Source organism: Pyricularia pennisetigena (genome assembly GCF_004337985.1).
Source record: "Pyricularia pennisetigena strain Br36 chromosome Unknown Pyricularia_pennisetigena_Br36_Scf_17, whole genome shotgun sequence".
In the NCBI taxonomy this organism is placed as follows: domain Eukaryota; kingdom Fungi; phylum Ascomycota; class Sordariomycetes; order Magnaporthales; family Pyriculariaceae; genus Pyricularia; species Pyricularia pennisetigena.
The window spans coordinates 44,558-70,711 of NW_021940929.1; the positions used below are offsets into that span (position 1 = coordinate 44,558).

Below are 26,154 nucleotides of genomic sequence, written 5' to 3' on the forward strand. Positions count from 1 at the left end.
AAATCTATCAAAGCTGGCCCGTGGCACTCCCAACTGTACAAGAACCGCAATTTCGTCGGACGAACCGAACTCATCAACGACCCAACGGGCAAGCGATTTATCGGCGATAACCATGGCCACCAGCGCATCGCACTGTCTGGACTCGGTGGCGTCGGCAAGACGCAGTTGGCCCTCGAAATAGCTTTTTGGGTCAAGGATAACATTCCAGGATGGTCCGTCTTTTGGATACAGGCCCTCAGCATGGCAAGTTTCGAGAAGTCGTGCAGGGACATAGCCAAGTTGCTGTCCCCAAACGCGGTGGAACAGGACGATGCGAAAGAGCTGGTCAAGAAACATCTCAACTCTGTCGCGGCCGGCCGTTGGCTTCTCGTCGTCGATATCATCGATGATGAGACTTTGTTAGGCAGTGGAGAGGATGGTATACGTGACTTTCTCTCTCGCTCGGACCGAGGAAAGATTCTGTTTACGACTCGATATCGGCACATCGCACACCAACTTGCCCAGAACGAGATAATCAACCTTGAACGGACGAACGAGGACGAGGCCAAAGAGTTGCTGAGGAACTCCCTCGTAACAAGACCCACAGACGATGCCGAGCAAGATGTGTTCGAGCTCCTGGAATTCCTGACATATTTACCGTTGGCTATTATCCAGGCGGCATCATATATGAACGTCAAGACAACTTCGGTATCCCAATACATCAGTCTCTTGAGAGGTACACCAGGCGATATGATGAATCTGTTGGAGAAAGAGTGGGAAGACTACAGTAGGGATCCCAAGCAGGCGCATGCCATACTGAGTACTTGGGTGGTGTCTTTTGAGCAGATTCGGAAAAGCCTGGGTGCTGCCAAGCTACTCAGCTTTATAGCACATATTGAGTTCAAGGCAATACCGCTGTCGATACTACCACCAGTTGGGTCGGAGTCAGAGCGGAACATGGAACTCGGAATTCTCTGTGGCTACTCATTCTTAAAAGAACAGGGGAATGGTACCACATATGACATGCATCGTTTGGTACATTTCGCTTTACGAATATGGGTAAACAGGCAGGGCAATGCCAGGGAGCAGAAGCAGGATGTGCTAGCTCATCTTGACAGGATCTTTTCAACAGACAGGTGGGAAGAGCGTGAAAAATGGCGACAAACTTTGCCCCACGTGCTCGAGGCGATCCACAATGACGAAGAATATGAAACTGGCTGGCGCGAGAAAGGCAATCTAGGTTACTGGGCTGGAAGGTGCTTACAGGCTGAGGGTCAGATACAACGGGCCGTCAAACTTTTGGAACACGTGGTAAAAGTTGAAAAAACGACATTGGCGGAAAGTCACCCTGATCGACTAACATCACAACACACACTTGCTGGAGCATATCAAACCAACGGTCAAATACAACAGGCCGTCCAGCTTTTGGAACACGTGGTAAAGGTTCGGGAAACGACATTGGCGGAAAATCACCCGAGTCGATTAGCATCGCAACACGAACTCGCTGGAGCATATCAAGCCAACGGTCAGGTGAAGAAAGATGTCAGGAAGTGGATGCGACTATGCGGATGTGTAAGGTGCTAGGAGGCTAGCGAGGTCTCGCAGAGTGGTTTAGTATTGCAACGAGGTCTTCAACGAAGCAAATGACAGTTTTGGTTGTTCTAATACTCTTTCTGTTCCTTGTTCCATTCCTCCCCTTCTTATTAACACCGCCGTGCATTAGCTTTGGTGACTTGTTCTTGCGGCTTGTTGGCACCACCTCCACGCAGCTTGGTGCATATGAAATTCCAGGACTGATCCAGCGGAAAACCCTAATTAGCTACTTAGTTTATTGCCACTTTTTTTAACTGCTCATAAATCCCTCACCCTTGCTTCGTACCCCCGAACCCGTGCGCTACTCAGCGTCTTGGCCTTTTCCCATGACCTCTCGCCTTTTGGTGGATCCTTCCATTCTATCAAGTACTCAACGTTTCCACACAATTTTCTTTTATCAAGTACCTGCACTCCTGCATGGTTTCCCTCGAATGTTGTTTCGAAACTTTTGATGAGATCTTCGCTGATGTTTCCTTGTGGTTCCCACGTGTTGTCTTCATGTGGGAACCCCTTCCATTTAACAGGGTATTTTAACTTCTTTTTGGACCCCATTTTGCGAGAAGCTCTTCAACTTCCCATGTATCTCTTGTTGAATTACACAAAAATTGCCCTCTCTGGCCCCCAAGGGCCCACACTGCTACTAACCCACATATTCAGGCTGCGATCAGGCTGGGTTCAGTTGTGATCAGTCTCGTTCAGTTACGATCAGTCAATTGACCCAAAAGGGCCAGAAACTGTGGCGGTGCGATGAGGGTTTCTTTAGTGATGCAACTTTTCGCGAGAGAACACTTTTGGTCCAACAGGACTCGAAATGGGATTTTTAGGTCCACAAATTTACCCAACCAAGGCCCAAATCAGTTCCCGCGCCTTTTGAAATAAAACCCAATTTCCGTCCTGAGCCCAGTTTTGTTCCTTCTCTTTTCCGAGTGTCTTCCCAGTTTTGCATCTCTCACACAAAGAAACAACCAAACTTTTTCGCCACTTGTATCTCACACCCGTCTCTTTTCCACAGCCTGCCCAAGGCAGATGCCTCACTTTATGTGTATCTGAGACAACATCCATCAAAATGGGTAAAAAGAGGACGGCAGAGGACAGAAGAAAACAAGCTGAGGAAAGCGGCTTCAACTTCGACGACGAGGACGTTGACGATACACCTGTCCCACGATTTGTTCTGGGATATACCGAAAGAGTGTGCAATGTACAGGTAGAGCTCTGGCAGGAGTAAGTCACATTTTCCGTCGCCTATGAGCAGCAATAGCTGACATCTTGAAGGTACCAACAAAAGTGCCCGGGTGCCAATCACAGCGATTTGAGAACTCTGAAGAAATTCGCCGAATTCATAGCCAGCTGTACTTCGGGGATTCTTGACCCGGAAGGCAAAGCTACTGTTCAGACTGTGCGCAATCATTTCCGTCGCTTTGTGTCAGGCTGGAATCGCAACAACCCTAAATCATTGATCACTAGGGATCATACGGATTCCATCACCAATGTAAGTCTCCGAGTCTTTTGTCACTAGGTAAAGCACTTATGCTTACTAAACAAAGTACATTAAAGGGCCACTAAAGAAGAAGATGGGGTTGTCAGACCTTAAAAGACCGAAAACGTACATGACAATCGAAAATTTCATGTACATGGAAAGACAGCTTTGGCAGAGTGATGGGCATGAATACCTTCACGATGGATATCGTGTCTTGATTAGTGCTAAATTGAAATGTCATGTGTTCACCTCAGCTAGAGTGGGTGAGATAAGTGAGAGCTCTAGTCGAGCGGGCACTGGGAATGGGCTGCTTTACAAGGTGCGTAAATGCCATGCCCACGCGCTCCAAATGCAAGCTAACACTTATACGCCCAATAGCATACGGAGATGTTAATCGCATGGAAGAATGGTCAGCCAGAGCTGCGCTACAGTCTTAAACGGGAGTTTGCGAAAGGGATGCACAACAAGGAAGATCAGCGGTAAGTGAACTATACTCCATGAGAACATTACGGCGATTTTTTTCTCCTCAAGGTTACTGGGGTATGCCACAGCTACTCTTCTGATCATGAAATTATTGAAAAACAGACCAACGCACATTTTATATGAGCACTTACCCGGCCAGCCTCTCATTCTAAACCCGATCGTCTTTCTGCTGGCCATATTCCTCGCACGAGGAGCTTTCAAAAGCTACAGTGACATTCAGCAGATTTTGGACACGAAACCACCATCTGATCAAGGATACTGGGTTTTGGATTGGGCAGATCATGTTAAGGATCTCCCAGTGTTTCCAACAATGACTGCAAAGGGTCTGACCCAGAAGATTCAAACGGCTGGTGCGTTTGCCAATCAGATCAGGGGTCTATCAATACGTGCAGGAATGGAACGACCCGTGACACCACATGGAATCCGCCGAGAATGCCTGATCCAAGCTACAAGTAAGAATTTTGGCTTCTCGTTTCACAGTGATTTGCTAACAAAACCCCAGGTAACGGTTACTCCAAGGATGAGTTGATGAAGTTTGCTGCTCATACAAATCAAATGACACTAACCAGGGACTATTTGAGCTCCATTACGCATGTGGATGGTCAAGGAAGTTTTCTCAAGATGCCCTTGCGGAGCGATCAAGCCGAGGACTTCCGTTCAATGACTGTCAAAAGAAATCCAGACCTTTTTCTCTCTTTGCCTGCAAAGGCACAGGATGAGCTAAGACAGCGACCTGATTATGTTGTCATTTCCGAGCAGCTCAAGGATCTAGCTTCCAAGACGGATGCTCAAAGCAGAAAAGACAAAAGCCGACTTATCTCATGCAGACGCAAGCTTGAGAAAGCGGAGCTGGACAAAGTTCGCAGTTCCCAGTCCCAGGTGCACCCAAAAGATCGCGAAGAGCTAGAGAGGCACTATGTAGACCAGGACCGTTCCCGGTTTGGGCGCCTGAGACATATGATGCCGGAGCGCAGACGTCTCTCCAACGCACTATTCCAGGTGGCTGATCTAAGGAGCGAGATTGGAATTTCGGCCATAAAAGATCTTTATGGTCTTTTGAAGAACGACTGCCAAGTTGCGTATCAACCATCTCTGCGGCCAATTGATGGCAAATGCCCCAGGAAGGAATGCAACGTGGAAATCGACTCGTACGTAAAAGTAAAATTCGATCCGATTGAAGTGCTACTTACGTATCTATTTGTTAGGATCGATGCCGATGATAGATGGGATCATGTTTTCAAATGCGTCAAGGCACAGCAACAAGGAGAGCACAAGTTCGTTGAATTTTGCTTCATATGCAATCAAGCAGTCGGAGGATTTGAACAATGGGAAATTCACTGTCAGGAACACATCAGGAAATGTGAAATCCCTACACGATGTGACTTCGTGAAGTTCCGCCGAGCCATCGCCTACGCTGGCAACTGCATAACATGCCTACATAACGAACAACTGCCTGCTGCAAGACGGCTTTACGGGTTCATGAAGCAGTCGAGCTGGAAGAAACACATTCACGAATGTTTCTTTTCTGACATAAACAAATCTGGTTCCCAAACGGAGCTCCATTGTCCAGATCCTCTTTGCTCAACAGAGTACGACTCAACAGAGGACTTATGGTACCACCTACAGGACGTCCACAGCTATCCCTCTCCACAGGCTCGTTCCCGGTTGAAAACTGAAAAGGATACATTCATGAGGGGTTATGCGGCGCCAAATCCTCACCAGCCAAAGCGTCGTCGAATTCGTGAAATCAGCACCGATGTGATTAAGGAAGACCTTTTTGAAACTCAGTCTGAAACGATTTGCACCACGCCGTCTACTTTTAGCATTTTTTCAACAAGTTGCGATTCTTTTGATGCGAGCACCCCTGTGCCCCCAATTTCCGAAGATGATTTACACTACGCGGTAAGTGTATCGAACTAAACCCCAATCACTCCCTCTATATAAACTAATTTGCATCCGACAAAAAGGCAAAACAAAAGTTTCTGCGACTGGAAACAAGCGCCCTTGCTGCTCTCGCAGATTCTAACAGTATTTCTGGGAACTTTGAAGTTGTCAATACCGGATTGAACATTAACTCCATCACTTCTACGGAGGAAACAAGGTATTTGTCAAGCAACAATACGACATCATACCTCGATCCTTTTACAAACTCTAAAATCTGCGAGCCTGTCAAGATTCTCGGATTTACTGTAGATTTGGTGGATCCGGATCTTCTTGGGGTGGCGACGAACCATAACCTATCTTCAGATAAGGTGCCTTTGCAAACAGACTGCCAACCAATGGCCCTCGACGAAGAACAAGACATATGGGAGGCCGAGAAACTGCTTGCAAAACGTCGTCGCGGCCGACAGATTCAATACCTTGTCAAGTGGAAAGGTTTCCCAGATGAAGACAATACTTGGGAACCAACGAAGAACATTTTTGACAAGCATCTCATCAAGAGCTTCAATTCTAGCAGGAGATGACACTGGAGGCCGGTAGCTCAAAATCAGACCACAGAAAGCGATCTTTCCATCGGATTAAGCAATAGCTTGATGCGAAAAAGTGGTAATCCTTTGGAGGTACGGCATTTATGTAACCGGCTAAACAGCACGGCTTTGCAGGATTAGGTCTCTTTCGATGGCTCTAGGACATGGGAAAACACCGTCTGCCTTGTTATATGCTCAAAGTGTATTGGGACATTAAAGATCGTTTTACTTCGTATGACTGCTGTCGAATCTGCCATGGTGAATGTCGCTTTAATCGGTGTTAGGCTTTACGGACATTGCTAGTTGCTGCTGGTGACTTAGCGGTACCATGATTTTCTCTGTTACTGTCTCGACAGGCGTTGTTTGATATTAAAACACAAGTGTTACGGCCAGGGCAAGCACAAAATGGGAGCAAATTTTTAACTCCCATCGATATAAACTTTACTACCAGGCAAACGAGATTCGGCACGGAGTTTCAAAATACCTTAAACCCAAGGAGCTTCACAACTTTCTTCGGACGAACCACCACGCGAAAGATGTGGTTAGCCCATCTGATGTCGCATATATGAAGCTCTGGGGCCCTATTCTCAAAGAATTTGATAAAATATTCAAGAATTACGACTGGGTTGATGTTACGACCAAGAACGGGACCGACACTCTTGGGCAGAGAGAAGGAGTGTCAGGAACCCGGAACAAGGACCAACAAGAGAACCACCAACCGGGACGGAAGGAAGGAAACATACGGTCACGTGACGATAAGATAAGGAACCCTAACCCGATCACCAGGAGAAAGTGATCACATAGGCAGAACGATCACCAACCCTGAGTGATCACTACTATGGAGTGATCACTTACACAAAGTGATCACTGGTCTATATAAGACACGCTCATTACCATATAGATAGATTCGGTTCTAGGATTGCTTAGCAGCAATCAAACTCTAGTTAACCTCAATACTTACTTGAGAACGATCATAACTTCACCCCAGTCATTGAGAACCCCAGTTATCCAGTCAGACGCTCAGTTGCTTCAACCCACTGTACTTTACCATAAGAACAGGTTACCCGATACCTTGATCGTAACAGTTGACACCGTAAAGTCGTATGGTTCAACCCCCATAATTATCTATTGCGATGAGGAAAAGTCATATTTTGATTTATGTTTTGCCGAAAAAGAGGTTCCCTGGATTGAAGAAAATGGACGTCGGTCCAAAGTTAGACGTTTCGGCAACGTCCGCGGATTATCCGAAGAGATCAAACAGGCTAAAAATATCGTCTTTAGCAAAATCCTCCAAAGTCTTCGTTGTTAGCAAACTGCGGAGGTGGTTGATCAAATTAAAGTCCCAAAATTTACCTTTAGTCTCCACGGTGTCCTAAGTCCTCTGGAAATACCTACCTGGCACTTCGGGTGGGCTAAAGCAAATTGTCGTCCGAGAGATATTGACATAGTGGTATATGGCCAGGGTATTTATAAAACCGAGCCATTATTTTATTACAGATTACTCCTTCTTCCAATCGCCGGCTTTGAGCCTCTCACGTACGGGCTAATAGCCAGCGAAGTAGCAGAATGGGGTCGTCCCACTAACAAGTATGACTGCAGCGTCCCTACAGGAGCAGTAAATAAAAGGGGACGTGAAGGTTGGTTTTATTAGTTAACCAGTAATAGCTAATCGTTTCGTTTAACGAGACGATGGATTTTGTGTGGACGCTAAGGCTGCAGGGATGATGGCAGGGGGGTACGGGGCAATGGATGCTAGTTTATTTTCCCTGCTCCACCCTTGCACCTCCCCCATTTTGCCATTCATTCTGCGTTTATCTCGCCGGCTTGACTTCGCTTGACCAAAGTCCTTGCAATCCACACCAGAAATGGCGGGTGGTAAATTTGAGCCCATAGGCTGGTACCTGGCTCTCAAAATCCTTGCTTATAACATATGACTTTGGCGAGCAGTCGTAGGTGCTGTTTTTTGTGGCCAAGTCGCTGCTTGTTCTGGACGCAGAGCCCGGAGCGCCATTCTTTAGAGAAAATTGGACGATAATTATCTTCATATTCAAGTCCCATTCGCAAGGAGTACTGAAGAGAAGAATTGCTGCGATAGGCTCTTTTTGCTCGGCGCAACACCTGGCCTGGCCGATAGCATTTTGCACGTTCGCCGTTATTTCAGGAACAGCATATGCTAACTCCGCGGTCAAATCGAAGGATAGGAGGACCTTAAGAAAGCCGAGGTCCTTCGCCTCTTGCCGAGTTTGACTTCTAACTGGCGCTTTTGGGCTCTCGGAAACCAACTGAGTCGAGAGACTGGGTTGATTGACAGTGTTATGCGGGCTCTCAAGGAGCAGTCTTGCTTGGCAACAGCCGTTAGCCCGGTAGGCATTGCCAAACTCCTGTTTATGCTCGAGTCAGATCTTGTTGAACAGGATGCAATTGCACACCGAGAGGGTTTATCCCACAAACTTCATTTGTCATCCAGCAGGGCTCTCGCACAAATAACGCAAGCACCGAGCAAATCGAAGACTTCAGCATTTACTGGAATCGGACTACTCAAAGGGACGATTGCATCTGGGTCAGGTGATGCGTTCTCATGCGTCAGTTGAGGCACGTGATCAATCACGTGTCCATCTGCGACATAAATAGCCCTCACTGTCGAGGGTTTCTACCGGATCTTAGGAGAGAGCTTGAATCATAGGAATATGTTTGTTTGTTACTTGTTTACTTTATTTTACCGATCGTACGATCACCCCAATCCTATCCACAGTCGGGCTAATTCCCCCAGGGGGTTGAGTGAAGTTCACTGCACAAAATGCGAGAGACAACCTTGAAGTTTTTCTTCGCCTGGAACAAAGTAATACAACGGTCCTTAAAATGATCCAACATAAATTCAATCAACGGCGCCATGGCTACGTTCACTAAGGCCTTTTCGGCAATTTATGACGTATGTGCAGTCTCAGCTGCCCCATCCAAGTCAGAGACATCTTTCAAGTACGCATTTATATAAATCGCAGACATGCACCCCATGTCTTCTCTATCCTACCAGCCCTTGGTGGCTCCTCTTTGAAACTGCACGCGTATATTCGGGGGAACGGGACAGGACGCCAGAGAATCAAGATCGACGGTTCCCAAGGTGGCAAAAGACGTGCCTCACGTAACCAGGCGAGCCAGTCGCACCGCCTGTTCTCCAGCCACAGAAGCTCATTTAGGAATCCTGTGCATTCCTTGGTCGTATTTCCTGAACTCGTCATCGTCAGCATCGTCCCCAGTCAGTCAAAATAAACCCAAGGCCCCCGGTACTGAACATGACATGCGGATACAAAATGCAGTTAGCATTACTGAAGTTATCCAGGAAACTGAGTTAGTAATCTGATTTTCACAACAACAGAACACGATATATGGCCTTCGACAACCATTTGTGACCTTAAGCAAAGACAGTATTCTTGCTGTCAGTCTTTTTGATTTCTTTCTCGAATGTTGTCATCCCATCCCCCGTTGAACCCATTAAATTTGTTTCTCAATTCTAACAGTCTTCATTGGCCGACGACATGGGCGCTCACGACGATTGCCCGCCTTTTGACAGATTACTTCACGGATCCACTTTGGAAGAGTTTCAGACAACCGAACAGCGAGTTCTTCTCGACACTATCAGTCACGTGCGAAAATGTGGTTTTGACAGTATCCTGTCTCTGCCTCAGATCGTCGTCTGTGGAGATCAGTCTGCTGGGAAGAGCTCCGTGCTGGAAGCTCTGACTGAGATTCCTTTCCCCAGAAACGACAACCTTTGCACCAGGTTCGCCACTGAAATCAGTCTCCGCCGCGAGGCCGTCGACAAGATCACTGTTAAGATTGTTCCAGACAACAAGCGCCCTGAGCATGAAAAAGAAAACATAAAAGCCTTTTCCCAATTTATCATTACCTTTGCTGATTTGCCCATTGTCATTGATGCAGCCATGACGGTGATGGGGATTTCAGGATCTGATGACGCATCGTCCACCAGCGCTTTTGCCAAAGATACACTCAGTATTGACATTGATGGCCCGGATCGTCCTCAGCTAACCCTGGTTGATATCCCAGGTCTGATTCAGACCTCTACCAAGGGTGTTTCAGACAATGACGTTGAGATAGTGAAAGATATTACTGATTATTACATATCCCAACCTCGCACCATTTGCCTCGCGGTCGTTTCGGCTACTAATGACGCGGCCAATCAAGGAATCCTTTAACAAGTTCGCAAGTTTGACTCCCTTGGCGAGCGAACACTTGGTGTGATTACAAAGCCCGACAAACTCGAAGCCGGATCTGGCTCCGAAAAGAAGTTTCTTGAGCTCGCCCGCAACGAGGACGTTTTCTTTCAGCTCGGTTGGCATGTCATCAAAAATCGAAAGTTTGCCGAACGAAACTTCTTATATGAGGAGCGCAACGTGTCAGAGATGAACTTTTTCCGCACCTCAAATTTCAGAACCTTGTCACAAGAAACGTGTGGTGTTGACGCACTGCGCATACGATTCAGCCACCTACTCTACGATCATGTGAAAAACGAGCTTGCGCACCTAATAGGAGATTTCGAAGTGGCCCTAGAATTATCTGTAAATGAACTTGAGCCTCTCGGGGATTCACGATCCACTGCTTTGGATTGCCGCACATACCTGACGCAGCTAAGCATGGACTGCCATGAAATCTGCAAGGCAGCTTTGAACGGGCATTATGAGCACGAGTTTTTCAGATCAGGCGGGGAAAATGCGTTCAACCTGAAAAATAAGAGCACCATCGCTCGACTTCGTGCAGCCATTCAGCACTGCAACAGCCAATTCTCAGAAGGTATCTGGACGAGAGGACATAAATACCAAATTCCTGCAATTTTGCACATCGAATCGGTCTCGGAAATCACTGTGGAAGGTGAAACACCTGGACAAGCCAAGATTGTCACCCCAGTACCAAAGAAGTTTTCTAGAAGCAAGGCAACAGAATGGGTGAAACGACTTATACAGCGCTCGCGAGGAACTGAGTTGTTTGGGAGCTTCAATCCAAACGTGATAGCTGAGCTTTTTTGGGAGCAATTTCAGCCATGGGCCAAGTTCGCCGAGTCCCACATCGACCTGGTTAGCTACCTCTGCGAGCAGTTTTATGATATCCTCCTCAAGAAGAGGGGAGCTAAGGATGTTTCTTCTCGAATATGGTGAGTGTGGTGCCGCAAGATATTTGCTGGATTCCTGAACACTAATGCGCTAATGCGACTGGACTAGGTCTTTCCAAGTTAAAGACCGCCTTGAACAGCGTAAATTGAAAGCTCGAGAGGAGCTGTGGAAGTTAATAGAGGATTTGAAAGGCTTTCAGATCAACTACAACCACTACTATACGGACAACCTCCACAAGACCCGTGAAGACAAGCTACGGAAGCAGCTTAATGCTATCAACCCTGCCCTACTTGAACACCGCTCCAGCATGAACTGCAGCCGAGGCTCACATTACGACAAGTTTGATTTGGAACTAGTTGTTGGGACACTATCCAAAGCCACCAGCGAGTCTAGCGTCGATATGGAGAAGGTTAGCTGCGAGGAGGCCCTGGAATGTCTGCGCGCGATTTACAAGGTATTCTTTTCCTCCATGATTATTTTTTATGGCCCAAAAAGACACTTTAAAAATGAAACAGCGTTACTGATTTTTGTGGCATAAAAAGGTCCAATTGAAGGTTTTTGTTGCCAATGTCACCAATCAGGTGATCGAGCGCCACATGCTTCGCGGTTTTGAACACGTTTTCTCCCCCCTAGTCGTGGCAGCTATGAACGACATTGAAGTCAAGTCCGTTGCCCTGGAGAGTTCTGCAATACATCACCAGCGCAAGTTTTTATTAGACCGTATATCCAAGCTTGAGGAGAGCCGTGGCATCTTTCAAAATGCAGTGGCGATGTTATAGATTGTTTTAGCTTGAACCCCCTGCTTTTTCATTGGTGCAGAAAACTTGACTTGTTCTTTAGCTCTACTTCTCCGCCGCATGTTGGAGTATGGACGGAGAGGATGACGTCTTCTCCTGGGTCTAACGTCTCAAGGGTATGCAATCCTCGAAGCTGTTGACGATGTTAAGGAGAGAGACATAGATGTGGAAAGGAAACCTTTCACCACTATACATTGGGATTAATAAGAAGCTGGAAAAGTCGTGGCTATTAATAAAAACGCCTCTCCTGTGAGAAAACGATACTTTACTGTTTAGTTGGACAAACACCGCGTCGCCAATAAAGGCTGCTAGTTTAATTGGAGTTGCAAAAGCATATCCGCTCGATAGTCATTATTATTCCAACAGAAAGTGATCCTGTATTACTTGGCAGCTTCCAACCTACTAATAATTCGCCTTGGACTCAATCATAACTTACGTTATCCTCAGTCATTGAAACCCTTATTAAAACGCTCAGGTGCTTCAATCCATTGTCCACCACCTTCGAAAGATGTACCGATACTTCGATCGTAATATCAGTCTGCCATAATACTCTGGCCACCATCAACAGTAAGGCGACTTCGAGTCCTCATCTTGAGAACCCCACTGCCCAGCTTGCGAAATACCAAGCCCTCTCTCCCACCACCCTGAGGTTCGAATCCAATCGCAGCACTGGGGGCAAACACCAGCGCCTCACCGACACGCAATTTGACTATGTGCGAAAAAACCTCGGCAGATGGGTCGATATGAGGCGAGCCACTAGAAGCGCCGCGAAGCCTGATAGGAACAATGCCGTCGCCATCGTCCTCCCCGCCGCCGCCGCCGGAAAACGTCTTTTCATGGATCAGCGATGACGAGCTAACACCCGCCAGGTGCTGCTTAAGCACCCGCAGCCACGCGGGCGACGTAAAGCGGTGCACTATTGTTACAGAGCACAGGTCTAGCAGGTTAGGTGAGATATTGGGTTCCTGCGTCGAGATAAAGATCCTGCAAGCCTGGTGGCGCTGGAGGCGGACGGTTTGCAGCAGGCTTTCGGTCAGGTTGCGTGAGTCTGGCGATTCGGCGCCCTCGGTGCCGCCGCCCATAAATTTGTGGGCCTCGTCCAGGGCCACAACACGGCCGATTTTGCTTTCCTGCTCTATGAAGAGGCTAAGGCAAATGTTGAAAAGTGAGCAGGCGGTTTGCGCCTGCACGCAGGGGCATGATAGGTCGACAATCGTCAACTTGCCAGCCTTGTTTTTCGAAATTGTCAGTATGTGTTTCGGCGAAAGAAAATTTAATGAGCGTACCTCTGGTGTCCAATCCGTTCCTTGCTCGTTTTCGCGAGCCTTTATTCTTTTGGCAGGAGTACCACTATTTTTTGTGTCCGAGTCAAACGCATAAACCTGCTTGCTAACCATAAAGCTTTCGAGAGTGTCGAGACGTTGCTTCAGCGGCGCGAGCTGGCTTTCGGCCATGCATTCCTTCTCGAGGCACCTTTTGAATTTTGCATACTGGAAGGGGGGAATGCATCCATCTGCGGTGTCGGACTTCTCCTGCTGCTCAATTCTCAAATCCCGCAGAATGCGCAGGATGACATGTAAATATAGTGGAATTCCCTTCAAATTGTTTACCGCCATCAATGACATCATACGCGTTGTATTGAGGTCGCGTTCGTTAAGTCGAAGGGGTTCAACTGCCACGTTTGAGATTTTCGAATACACCCTCTATTGAATCGCTAATCAGCTCTGACGATTCGCCCGTTCAAAGTTTATATTATGTGTTGGCCCACCTGGATCGTTCTAATGTTCGTAGGTGCACAAAGAATCCTGACTTTGACTCGCCGGTTGGAGGCCAAATAGGCGGCCTCACAAGGCTCGCCTCCATTATCCGACATGAAAGTATCATAATGGAAAAGGATTCCGGTGAGCGGCCGCGGCAAGACATTCGCGCACGACTGTATCAGGCAATTTTCGAGCAGGCAAGAGAGAGTGTGGCTTTTCCCGGACCTTTGACTACCACATATAAAAACGCTCGATGGTGCCGCAATGTTATAGAAAATGCGTGGGTCAGCAGGCGCTTCGGGCCCCCAGCCATCAGAGATAATACCTCCGAGCAGGCCATACTGCGTAAATGGAACCGACGCTGGCCCAGCTAGATCGACCGCCCGTTTGCGCACATGCTCGGTGAGCAGAGGCACGACTTTAATTTCCGCTATCTCGTTGACCGCCGGGCTGGGTTGAAGAAGTTTCATCTGATCTGCCACTCCCGCTTCACTGTCCGCAGACGCGTTTTTGCTTTCGGTGGGTATTCGAGTGCGTACATTTTGGGACTGGGATTTATGAACTCTTGATTGTTTCGGGTGTTGCTTAAGAGCGTCGTTATCGTTGAAAGTCCGGCTACAAATCTGGCAGTTAGGCAACTGAGTAGGTTTATGCAAATCTCGAATGTGCTGCTGCAGAGCGTCGTCAGTGCGGAAGTTCCGATTACAGTGACTACATTTGACAGTCATGTTGACGGACCAGGAAAAAAGGAGGATCGGTTTCGGTTTTACTTGTTTAAGCTGCTTGCCTGTGTAAAGTTATTTTGGATTATGGTAAGATGCGAAACATAAAATGTAGGCGGCGTTGGACGCTTCAGTGTAACTCATCGGCATTTCATTAACAACAGATTATGGTCGGTCAATCTCTATTTCATTACGCCACGCATCACCATGTGACGTTAGACTCCGCATAGATAGTGTGCCCGGTGATGGAGGGCCTCCTGCATCGTGATGGACGCTGTTTTGACTGGGGCAGGTATGAGTGGCTCAGAATGGCTCGGTTTATTTGAAGGGGTATATTAACGTATTATGAGCACCTGAAGAATAACATTAGCAAATCCAATACGGCCAACTGCCCTCAACATCCCCCGAAAGTGCGAGTTTTGTACCTGACAAAATTCTGGGTGAAGGGCCTTTTGCATTTCGAATGCTAGTGTATAGTTAGATCACCCACTGCCAAGGCTGGTTAAACTTTAGTTAATAGGAGGGTAGTGGGCCTCCCGCATGGCATTTGTCGTGCATTGGCGGCCAATCACATGCTCACAAAATAGCTGGCAGTGAAAGATCGTCCACAAATAGCCACCTTAGGTCGTTCATTTGACTACCAGGTTCAAAAGGAACCTTACAATAGTGTTCTTGATCTAAATGGTTGGGAAACAAAAATGCTATCCCGATGAACATGATCCGTGCTTCCGTGCTGAAAATTTTATGCATGAGAAAATTTCTAATTACTAGCCACCATTCTGCAGGCTTGCTAGCCAAGTAACTTGGTATCATTTGGATTTCAGCAGCTACTCTAGCAGGTAACGCAATTCATCTCCTAGGCTTGTCTCTGGCCGATGCGAGACATCCAGTCTTCACACCCTGCTCTTTCGGGAAATTTCGGAGTATTATGTCATTTTAAAAACTGGCACTGGAGCGAGCTTATTGCTCTGAGCTTGTCCAAACGAAAAGGGATTTGGCACGCACAAAATACGCAGAACAAATATCCAAACAACGAAGGGCTGGTAGAAATTTCTGACACACAAGACTTGATATCGGTTTATCTTTCGTCATCGCCCATTTCTGTTTTGTTTTGTTACTATGTTTTGAGACGCAGGCCTAGAATGTACTCAGCGTACCACGGCCAATGCCTTTCCTCCACGTACCTTGCCAGCCGGCGGATACACCAAATAATCCTATAGATGCCGAGCAGATTGCTGGTGCTACCAACAGTAGATTCAGTCCACAGTACTGTCCGGCCGCCATCGCAGTCCTCTCGAGTCGTGGCTGCGAATTTCCAGTCGTGGCCGACAATTATTAGTGCCGGGAGAAACACCAAGTCAGGTGTGGTAGGAGGTATCGAGGTCTGGCTAGGTGTGGTAATTCCGGCAATATTCGGGTCCATGACCCCGACTACCGCCGCTCCTTCAACTGTCTCGTCTTCCACATCCATAGCGGCCAATGACTGCCGTGAATGCTGTGGAATCTGTAGTTTATGCTTTTGTTCCTGCCGTTGCCATTCGAGCAACCTCCACTGTGCGGCCTGCCAGACCCCCACCTGCAGCTCGGCCTTTTCGCCTGACTCGCCGGGTCTTTTGGTTTCGACGTTGAGGGCGATGGGCCATTTGTTTAGGGGGCCAAAATCGGTATGATTGATTGATGTTCCGGGCGTCCTGCGCCGCAGTATCTCGATGATTTGTGCCGGTGTCTTCCATGTGCCAGTCCTATTGGCCGCCTCCATCGCCGGCTCGTCAAAAGCGGACGCTCCGTTAATTATAAAACAGTAATCGACCTTTTTTCCCAACGAAGAAGACCTCGGGAGGATTTCGGGAGTGATTCTTGCGGTTGTGCTAAGCAGTATTGGCCACGCAAAAGGTCAGCAACAAAATTGAGTTGGGTGGAGAATACGTGAAAAGGTCCTACCAAGGCTCGAAATCAACAAATCCATCGGCTGGAAGCGCCAGGCGTAGCAGCCGGTAATGTACAGCTTGGTTCCACCCATTTTCGTCATGTTTGCGTTCTTGACAGCGCAAAGCGGCGAGGAGCAACTCGCAGACTTTAGCAGCAGGGATGTCGGTGATCAAGTCTGCCGTCGTGTCTTCTGCTGCGCCCGTAAATGCGGAATCAGGTATGCGATACCTCAACGCACGCCTCTCCTTTGCCTCCTCCTCCGCGTATTTCAGCTCCTGCCTAAGCGACGCGTGCAGCACTGGGGTATCACCACTTGCAACCTTTTCGAGCTCGGACACAAGCGAGAACAGCTCGTCCGGTAGTCTGCCATTAGACAGTGACCGCACCTGAATGGCTTTTTCTGGCTCCACCTCCAATTTTGCCTGCCTTTTGCGGGGGCTGCTGCTGCGCTTGCTTGTTCTTGATGATGTAGAATAACCGAGAGACACATTACTTCGGAGAGTCGAGGCGGTGGGACGGGGCGTCTGTTCGGCCTCATCAAATTCGGCTTGTCGACTCGGAAAATTTCGCTGTCGCTTCGTCGGCGGTGTGTTCATAATTGAGATGGGCGGCACATTGCCAGGACCGATTTGAGTCGAGGGCGGCGTCGGCGGATCAATTGGTCGAGTGCGCAGATAGCTGAAGCGTTTGCGTTTGAGGGCTTTCACAGGAACCCCCTGGATCCAGTCAGAGATGTGGTCATTGTACATTGTAGGATTGACGACAAACAATTCTTTGTGGCAGATGAATGGTAAACAATGCTTTGTTTTGATTTGCGCCATGGTTGTTGGTCAGCCGAAGGGCACTAGTCGCTAGTCCGAGGTTTACCCGAGGGTGTATGAGCCTAGGATTCATTTGGCGGTCTGCAAGGTGGGTTATCTCCCATGAGATGTAACAAACGCATGTTTGATAAGTTCAGAAAACTAATACTTCACAAGCTACAATTATTTAAATGGTGTTGTATTTCTTCTTCTATCATCTTTCGAGGCAGAGAGCTCGACAGTCGATCACTGCTTGTACTTTGTCGAATGATCCAAGCTGCCATCCGATGAAGTTGCAACTGCGCCTTACTGGATTTAACCACGTTCGTACAAGTTGAAAGCCCCAACACAAATCGGACAAGCCAACTGAGTCAGATAGGCCAATAATGAAGTACTTGGGGGCTGTGCGTTTGTGGGCCCCCTCAAAGAGGGGGTTGCAAAATCGTGATTTCGATCAACTCCGCAATCGACGCGACGCGCAACATGCGCCGCAAAAAGCCCCTTGATCCCTAATGACCACGCCAGTCCAACCAATACTGCATTCCCTGCTACTGAAGGCGAGCTCACAACTATTGAACAGCGAATTTCCGCACCTGTGTTCAAGACAATAAGATAGGCCTAGTATCTGGAACAATGGTATTGAACAACACCCAAAGTTTGAGTTGGAAAATTTTTGTGCGCCAGAAATACTATCGAGCGGTTCAGAGACACCCCATCCAACACAGAGGTACCGTCGAACCGCCATACCACTTTCCTGCCACCTGCCATCACTCGGTGCCAACCGCCATTGTACAAATAATTGCGTGCACTAACTAACTATGCTTTCGGCTTGCTTCGTGCGGTACTCACAGAGGGGTTACGACTGCCCTTTCGGTCGCAAATGCAAGCGCCGCAGCGGCCCGCCGTCGCCTCTCGGACCAACAGCAACGGATCCAACCTTGGCGCCGTCCCTTATCGGTGGTTTTTATTGGGCCAACGCCGTCGCCGAGTGTAGCCTTCCAACCCAAAGAAATTCCTTCTACCAGTTTTTGCACCCGATTGAAAAGTAGAGCTGGCTCCTTGTGCGGATCTTTGGGCCGAAGCCAAGACTAGCCCGACTCTGGCCAGCAGCCCTCTCCTTGAAATTGTGGGCCTAGTAGGCGGGATGACCATGGCCAGTCATTTCGCACAGGCCAATCTACGTTTGGAACCCCAATTCCTCATTCCAATGTAGAACCTCGCGTTCCTGTCCGCCCTTATCGCCATGGCCCTCACCCGGGCCCAGACAGCGGCCCAGGAGCGGCCCTTGTTGTCGTCGCCAAAGAATCAAGGTAACTATTTTGTGCTGCGCCAAACAAAATCATTCATTAACAGTAGCTCGTAGGAATACAACCGCGCCAGCGCCCAATTCGAAGGCGCGATCGCATCCATGACCAACCCGCCTCCAAGCCTAATTGTTTACGGCAGCCACCATCATCCGCCCGTCGAGGTTGTAAACGCAAACAAACGCTTGACCACACGAATAAGCATACCTTAGACCAATGCCAGAAGCGCCGGCGAACGTCATGTACACCATTTGCTAGGTCAAACGTCGGCGAGCCAGCAATCGACAACGGTGATCCCTACAACCTAGTCTCGTTCTGGGCGAAGGAAGGGCAGTGGCCGAACGACCTATACAAAGCCGGAACCAACTTGGAGACAGTTCCTATCATGGAGCGTCTACTCGCGCGGAAGAAATCCTTGTCCGGCCCGTCGCGCAAGCGGTCCAATTCTGCCTCTTCTACAACTCCGAGCGATCAGAAGCCGCGCGAAGAAAAGAGCGCACCGTATGGAAACGCGCGGTACTCGCGCCTACTTGAGACCAAGGGCTCGTACATGAAAAAGTCGGAACTAGGCATAACGGATGCGAGCAAGATTTTTGTCAGGACATTGCTTGAATGGGAACAAAATCTTCCTACTGGGACTCATTTTGATGACGACATCTTCGCGGATGCTTGTCAGAATCTCGAGGATATGAATGAAGCTAGGGTTATCCAAGACGTTTCCCGGCTCATCGTTCCATCGGCAGAATCGCTTGCGCTCCGCAACAAAAGTTACAAACACCTTATCGAGAGCGTCAACGCAGGGTGGAACAACTCAATGCCACTCATCGGTACCCGCCCACAGCTCGACTACTCCGTTGGTTTCAGACGAGAGGCATTCGCCGACGGACAGCTCAGAAAGCTGTCTCCATTTATCGGCGAATTTCTCTTTGGGGATAAGTCCCTTTTCATGGCTACGTACTACATGTACTTTCCATTTCTTACGTGTGAGGTGAAATGCGGCGCTGGAGCACTTGATGTCACTGACCGGCAGAACGCCCACAGCATGACACTCGCGACGCGAGCCATCGTCGACCTTTTCCCTTGCTGTGAAACCGGAGTCTGAAATCAACCGTGAGATTCTCGGATTCTCAATCTCGCACGACCACAGGTTAGTGCGGATCTACGGTCATTATCCAGTGATATCCGGGGAAGATGCAACATACTACCGTCATCCGATCCACGAGTTTTCTTTCACTGCGCTAGACGGCAAGGACAAATGGACAGCTTATCGGTTTACGAAAAATGTCTACGATACATGGATGCCCGATCATTTCCAGAGAATCTGTTCTGCCATTGATCGATTGCCATCAGAGGTGGACTTTGATGTTTCGCCCCTCTCCGAGGCTACAGGGCTTTCCCAAGAACTAGAATCCCTAATGCAATCAGAAACGAGCTTCATTTCAGAGCCTCTTGAAGAGGTGTTGCCTCTGACTCATGCTAGGCAGCAAGGGCCAAGTCTGGATACCTCATACACAGGGCCAGGGGTGACGAAAAGGAAGAAGGGCTGAGTTATTATTCCTTCCTCGGTGTTGCGCTACAGCATATTATTCTTGACAGCTTGCCACGACTTCATTTCCACAATTGCGCTCCACCTTTGAGGCAATCGCTCCTCCCACATGAATGATTTGTATCTGCAGTCTTGAGCTTCTTCTAAGCGGTGGTTTTCCGGGTTTTAGCATTGTGTTAATTAATCGCTGTTTTTCGCTTCAGCTTGCTGGTCACGCGTTTCTGAGAGCGCTCCGGCGTTCTCCAGGACGTTCCTGTACTTTTCCTCATAAAGTTCTAATGCTTTAGTTGTAACAAGCTCTCAAGGTTCCCAGGTGAATCCATCTACCCTTCCCACCAGCACCGCACTCGGCGGAAAAAGCCTCTCCCGCGTTTATGAGTGCGGGCTGCGTCGATCTTCTTAAGCTTATACTCTTCTTTCTTCTCCGTCGACGGTTATTGAAGGTGGTTGTGCGTCTTGAATCATTGACCCCTCACTAAAACGCAAGAAACGCCATCGAGGTGGCAGACAATGCTCGTACAAACTTCTTATTGCTTTGTTGAGCTTTTTTTTGGAAGTTTTAACTTTCGTTCGGCTGTGTGGCAACCATGTCAACATTTTTGGCAAGAGCTGGAAACGTAGCCGCCACGCGGAGAGGGCTTGTGGCTATCATACAGGCGCAGCAATCGAAACTGTCGGCATTCTCAATGCTCTGCTACATAAAACCTGTAGCCTTCCCATCTAATATCTACAGCGAAACCTATTCCATATTTGACTCCGTTGCTTTATACCATTCTGGTATCTGATCGTCGGCGTAATCCCAACTTCACGGTTTCTCAAACGCATGTAAATCGGATGAGAGGGGCGTTGTTGCACTTAAAAAATTAAAACGCGATGGACGGCTCTCCGGCTCCATTTCGTACAACTAAAGCCAGGCCCAACGCTGTAATCTTGGACCCACATAGCTGTCCCACTTACGGCTGGCGGTACAGTATTCATAGCCTAAGGCGGGCGACTCGAGCTTGTCCGCCCTAATTGTTATAAAGATACCCCTTATGCCCAGATTTTAAATGGACTAGCCGAACTGGAAACAGTGGCCGGGCCTCGCTTGGGAAAGTCCCCGGCTAACGTAGATTCTGGTTGGAAACACGAAATTGAGCATACTCAATCACGAAAGCTGGTCTCGATGGCTATTGAACATTGTTGATCTCCAATGGTATTACTAACGCACAGTTATCACCAACGCGCCGAAGGCTGTCGATTTTGGCAACGTTAGGAATATCGGCCCATACAATATCCCGAGCTGTCCAGCCTTGATAAGAAAGCTCCCTCAAAGTTGAGCCGAATTGATTATCCATAGGTCTCAGTGGGTAAAATTGATGGTTGATAAAGCTTTGTCGGGGAAACATCGAGTATGCCTTGTTCCACATGATAAAGTTAACACACGCCGTTGTGTTCGAAGTCGTAAGAATTGTTCGCACAGTACACCCGCTCGTTCGATAACAAACATATGGGTTCCTGTCTTCTTACCGTATCACCACCCGGGCTTTCATTCTGATATTTCTCAGTTTCTCCAATGTACCTCGTAAACCGATCGGGTTCATCGCCATTTTGTACAAACACATCTAGATATCGGACGCCCTGACGGCCCAGCTCAAAAAAGTTGAGTGCGAATGTTCCTGACACCAATGCGTTGCAGTTCCAAGCAGGGTTCGAAGCATAATAGGATCATCCACGAAAGCCTTTAGGCCGATATTGATGTTGGTGATCTTCCTCAAGATACAGGTTTGGAGCCCAAAAATGCCTTTGCATGCCCGGCACAATGCCGAAAAGTCGACCATGGTAAGGTGCGAAAAGAGCGCTTCGAGGACAGGGTAGTATTTTCCCGGATCAAGCAACTCCACCAGCCTTGGCTGACGCCCGTGTGCGATATTTGGAAAAGTTATCGCCATATTGCGCATTTTGTCTATTTCTTACAGGAATCGCGTCTGGAGGGAGATGTCAAGGGCTGAAAAGGCGGCTGCGGAAGGCAAAACAACGCGCAAAAGCGTCAAAACAGGCCTAATTCCGTTGCATTTCGCATCAAAGCCCAACACGACGCGCGCTCTTTTAGAACAATTGAGGCAATGAAGAACAAGGTCACGCAATGGGCACCTTCTCCGACCTAGTTCTTTTAGACCTTAAGCCGCTCAAACCCACCCCCCCCCCCCAGCAAAGAAAAAAGAAAAAAGTGCCCAACGTCCAACGTACACAGTAAATAGTGGGCAGCATATGCAGCCTATCAGACAAACAGATTTGCTCAGTTATGCAGGAGGCCCTTCAATTTGTGGCATGGAGCAAGAGCGCAATCCGATTCGTGGGCTAGGGCGGCAAATGGCGGGGTCGACGTCGCATGATGACAATTGGACTTTTCGGGGCCGGGCAAGGATCTGGGTCCTTGTACTTCTAATTTGACCATAAGGCCAACGCTGCCACCTAACCCGCCAATGAGGAGGGTACATGGCTGTGTTTTGGCAACCGCAGTTTGCCGATGAGTCCTCCACCTGGCTCTCAAACTTGTCGTTAACAAGGTCAAGTGTTCAACAATGCTCACAACTCTAACGGATGCATAAGCCACGCTCGAGATGAATACATCGCCAGAACAGGCCTTAAGGGATTCGCTGAAAAGGTGCGTCAGCAAAACGATAGCATCAAGTCGTGAAACGAGCTAATAGTGACTTTACCATTCAAGCCTTCGCATCAGTGGAGACTACTCCGACATGACTATCGTCTGCGGCCACGATACCTATCATGTCCACAAAGCGATTATGTGCCCGCGCTCGAAATACTTCGAGACCGCTTTCAAAGCGGATATGCAGGTAAGTCCACGGCACGCGTGCACTAAAAAGACTTTAACAAGGTTTGAAGCTGAGCTACTTTCCAGGAGAACCGCACATCCTGCGTAGACCTGTCCGACCATAACCCAGATGCGGTCAAGCTTGTGATCGACTTCTTCTATCTCACGGATTATGAGCCTTTGCACAAAACCTCAGCCTGGGGATTCGAGATTAAGAAAGAACCTACAAATTTCGAGTCTCTTGCCGCTGCAGTTGTCGAGCCTGAAGATGTTACAGCCGAACGCGGGGATCCTCCAGCAGAGCCCGAGGTTTATAATCCCTTCGAAGAGGGTTTCGTGCCCAGAAAGGACAAAAGGAAAAAAAGGCAAGTCAATCGCCATGGACGAGCCAGCGAGCCCACCAACCGAAGACCCTGACTTGGAGCCCATCAGCCTTGCCGAATCGCTGCTTGACAAAACCTTCCTCCTCACGCACTGCCACGTCTACGCCTTGGCCGAGTACTTGCAAGTCGGCGACCTCAAGGTTCTAGCGGCGGGCAAGTTTCGCGCCGAGGCCGAGAAGCAATGGAATCACCCAGACTTCTTCGAGGCGGTGCAGGAGGTCTACCGAACGTCGGTCCGCAGCGACAGGCTCCTGCGCGACATCGTGGTTGATGTTATGAAGCAACGCAAGGAGTTGTTGGATCGGTTTGAGTACCAGGATGTTGTCAGCCAGCTTGATTTGTCTTTTGAGCTGCTCATGGCGGTCAAGACTAGGGGGTGGGGTTGAGGGCTTCTGATGACAAGCGCTATAATTACGTTAGTGAGGCATTGTTCGGAGGATGTACGGATCCACAAGTTCTGCCGCCGAGCTATCTCGCATACTTCTGTTCTGATTATTGAACACTAAGTGCCGCACTCACTTCGATTTAAACTGGAACCAGGTTATTCGCAACTAGGTATGTTGGCTGTGTTTGCCTGCGATGTCCTGGCAGCTCACCAATCCATGTTCCTGTCAAGGCAGCACCTGCAAAATTGCCTAAGCAAATGGGTATGGCCAGCTGGTGCAAGAAAGGACTTTGGACCCGATGTGTGTAAACTCACTTTGCCTATCAAACGTGTTGTCTCCAAAACTCTGGCAAATCCCACAATCCTGAACTGATCGACACCCGTGAAGGGCCTCCTGCATTTCGAATGCTGGTCTGTGGCTGCATGCCAGGCTCCCAAGTGGGGGACAAAATTAAATTGACCGCCAACAGGCCAAATCACGACCATTCCTTTAAAACGTTGCCCATTTAATACGCCATAACTTCATCAGCTTGGGCTTTATTTTCTTAAAATAAGCTCCAAAATAAAGCCAAACCAATCTATCCTCAGAACCGACTTTTTTCTATGCTGTGTATTTTCCTCGTGGTTATCGTAAAAAGTGAAGTACTTTCCCGCGATTAATTTAATTTTGTCCCCGCATTTTCTCAGCTATGCAGAGGCCTGCCATTTCTGCGGCTTGGAGCAAGACCGCAAGTTGATTTAAGGACCTCGGGCGGCAAACAGCGGAGTTAACCTCCGCATTGTTTCGCCACGTATCACCAATGCGCCATGCCCTGCTGGTGTCCGCAATTTTGCGGCCTCCTGCATCGTTCCGGAAGCCGGAGGCATTGCAAGAAGTCGGGCGATCGAAGCATTTTCCGGAGTGGGATTGGCCGTCTGACTTGGTGCTTCAACGCGCTCCTGAGCTGTTGAGACCGGATTTAGGGATTCTGCCCGTCTCTGCTCAACTGTATCGTGGATAAGGCCGACAGACGGCGACCGGCTGCTGAAACGCCCCAAGCCGTTTTCTATCCTATATCTGTTTTCGGCCTCAAGCGCCGCATCGTAGATAGCCTGATCTGCTATCTCTTTCCTTTTCCACAATCGTCGAATACAGGTTCGCGTTTCCCAAGACTTTATCTCTTTTCCATCAATATCCCACTTAACGAGAACATAAGTAGTATTCCATTTCGCATCAGATTCTTTTTTCCGCTGCGGGTCAATTGTCTCCAGTTCGTTCGGGGAATTAGGTGTCCAGGCAACTCCGAAAATCCCAAGCATATTACGTCCGGTGTATTTGTATTTACCGTTTTCCATGCTCTCTCCATACCTGTTCTCCCGGTAGGAAATATTCTGTTTTTGATATGTCGTGTGTTTCTCATCATCGTACTTAGGGGGATAGCAGTAGTCCTCAATGCGATACCTCGGTGCGCTTTTACTGCCATATATGTTGATATATCTAGCACCCCGGCCACCGAGCCACCCTACAGTCTTGACTTCTCCATCCGCAGTCCTTCCGGGGAATGAAACCAATGGCTTTTCATCGTTGTCAAAGGCTGCTTGTTTCAAGGCATCGATTTCTGTCGCATCCGCTTCATCTAACTCTAGCAATCCTTCATTAGATCTGCTAGGCAGCTCGTCATCAAGTATCTTTTTGGTCGCCTTTTTGCTCCCTTGCTTTAAGACCTTGAGCCTTTTGCGATGTTCTGCAGCCAATGAAGACATGGTGCAGATTATAACTTAGCTAGAATATATTGTTTGCCCTCTCAAAGTATCATCTCGGGTCACTGGGACGCCCGACAATTTATATTCAATCTTACTAAGACCCGTCTCGGATCTCCAGTTATGAGATACAAATTCAATCCCATAGGGTTGTTCTCACTAGATATTCAGTCCGTTGGACTCAGTGCATGCCCCAGAGGAGGTCCCAAGATTTGTCTAAAGCTGTAATAAAAACCTCTATTGGATTTATCAGACATGGCACAGTTTTGTACCAGCTGCAAACTAATGTTTACTGCGACAAAACCCCGAATTTGGGATAAACGGCAAAGACTCATTTGGGGAAAGTAATGGTCATATTTCGGGCTGAAGAAGCCCATATTTAATTTTAATACTTTCTTTAGTCCCATCAAGCGGTTTTTGTTTGTTCGCTTCCTTTTCTTCTCAATGGTCCACAAGATGAAGTTGCTTTCATGTTGCAGCTGGATTAGTGGACGCTGCGGTAGGAAGAACGGGAGTTCAACGGACGATACGGCCAAAATCAGGACAATATCTGCGCCGAATCTCGACACGTAAAATTTCCTTTTTTGGATGCGCCCCTGAATCTGCCCTGAGCTGCACTGAACTGCACTGAGCCGCCCTGAACTGGCCTGAGTTCACCCTGAACTGCACTGAACTGCACTGAGCCGCCCTGAACTGGCCTGAGTTTACCCTGAACTGCACTGAACTGCACTGAGCCGCCCTGAACTGGCCTGAGTTTACTCTGAACTGCACTAAACTGCACTGAGCTGCATTGAACTATTATCGTCCTACTTTGGGTCATTAGCCCTGTGCCACATTTTGTGGTGGTCCA

The 26,154-nt window shown here is 48.4% G+C and overlaps 8 protein-coding genes across 8 annotated transcripts in view; 5 read left to right on the forward strand and 3 right to left on the reverse strand.

Moving 5' to 3' along the window:
* The window catches only part of PpBr36_11345 (uncharacterized protein), a gene marked incomplete at both ends in the record, with an annotated part of 2,706 nt that extends 1,143 nt beyond the window's left edge, over positions 1–1,563 (forward strand). The window contains one exon of the mRNA XM_029898447.1: positions 1–1,563. This exon is cut by the window's left edge and continues 84 nt beyond it. Within this exon, the coding sequence (XP_029743316.1) occupies positions 1–1,563 (1,563 nt within the window).
* Positions 1,564–1,682: 119 nt separating this feature from the next.
* PpBr36_11346 (uncharacterized protein) lies at positions 1,683–2,124 on the reverse strand (the record flags this gene model as incomplete). The annotated part of the gene is made up of 2 exons (XM_029898448.1): positions 1,683–1,790; positions 1,846–2,124. The coding sequence occupies 2 exons, from the start codon at positions 2,122–2,124 to the stop codon at positions 1,683–1,685; spliced, it is 387 nt and encodes a 128-aa protein (XP_029743315.1).
* A 514-nt stretch (positions 2,125–2,638) lies between these two features.
* On the forward strand, positions 2,639–5,997 carry PpBr36_11347 (uncharacterized protein; the record flags this gene model as incomplete). The annotated part of the gene is made up of 6 exons (XM_029898449.1): positions 2,639–2,793; positions 2,845–3,061; positions 3,428–3,528; positions 3,635–3,984; positions 4,035–5,434; positions 5,500–5,997. 6 exons carry the CDS (start codon positions 2,639–2,641, stop codon positions 5,995–5,997), a joined length of 2,721 nt encoding a protein of 906 aa, XP_029743314.1.
* A 3,536-nt stretch (positions 5,998–9,533) lies between these two features.
* PpBr36_11348 (uncharacterized protein) lies at positions 9,534–11,911 on the forward strand (the record flags this gene model as incomplete). Its single annotated transcript, XM_029898450.1, has 4 exons — positions 9,534–10,112; positions 10,224–11,164; positions 11,232–11,577; positions 11,666–11,911. 4 exons carry the CDS (start codon positions 9,534–9,536, stop codon positions 11,900–11,902), a joined length of 2,103 nt encoding a protein of 700 aa, XP_029743309.1. The 3' UTR covers positions 11,903–11,911.
* Positions 11,912–15,519: 3,608 nt separating this feature from the next.
* PpBr36_11349 (uncharacterized protein) lies at positions 15,520–17,152 on the reverse strand (the record flags this gene model as incomplete). The annotated part of the gene is made up of 2 exons (XM_029898451.1): positions 15,520–16,270; positions 16,344–17,152. The coding sequence occupies 2 exons, from the start codon at positions 17,150–17,152 to the stop codon at positions 15,520–15,522; spliced, it is 1,560 nt and encodes a 519-aa protein (XP_029743308.1).
* Positions 17,153–18,374: 1,222 nt separating this feature from the next.
* Positions 18,375–19,982, forward strand: PpBr36_11350 (uncharacterized protein; the record flags this gene model as incomplete). The annotated part of the gene is made up of 3 exons (XM_029898452.1): positions 18,375–18,441; positions 18,648–19,501; positions 19,533–19,982. The coding sequence occupies 3 exons, from the start codon at positions 18,375–18,377 to the stop codon at positions 19,980–19,982; spliced, it is 1,371 nt and encodes a 456-aa protein (XP_029743322.1).
* Positions 19,983–22,584: 2,602 nt separating this feature from the next.
* Positions 22,585–23,565, forward strand: PpBr36_11351 (uncharacterized protein; the record flags this gene model as incomplete). The annotated part of the gene is made up of 3 exons (XM_029898453.1): positions 22,585–22,628; positions 22,692–22,818; positions 22,884–23,565. Exon 3 carries the CDS (start codon positions 22,969–22,971, stop codon positions 23,563–23,565), a length of 597 nt encoding a protein of 198 aa, XP_029743323.1. The 5' UTR covers positions 22,585–22,628; positions 22,692–22,818; positions 22,884–22,968.
* Positions 23,566–24,302: 737 nt separating this feature from the next.
* On the reverse strand, positions 24,303–25,307 carry PpBr36_11352 (uncharacterized protein; the record flags this gene model as incomplete). Its single annotated transcript, XM_029898454.1, has 1 exon — positions 24,303–25,307. One exon carries the CDS (start codon positions 25,305–25,307, stop codon positions 24,303–24,305), a length of 1,005 nt encoding a protein of 334 aa, XP_029743324.1.
* Positions 25,308–26,154: the final 847 nt, after the last annotated feature.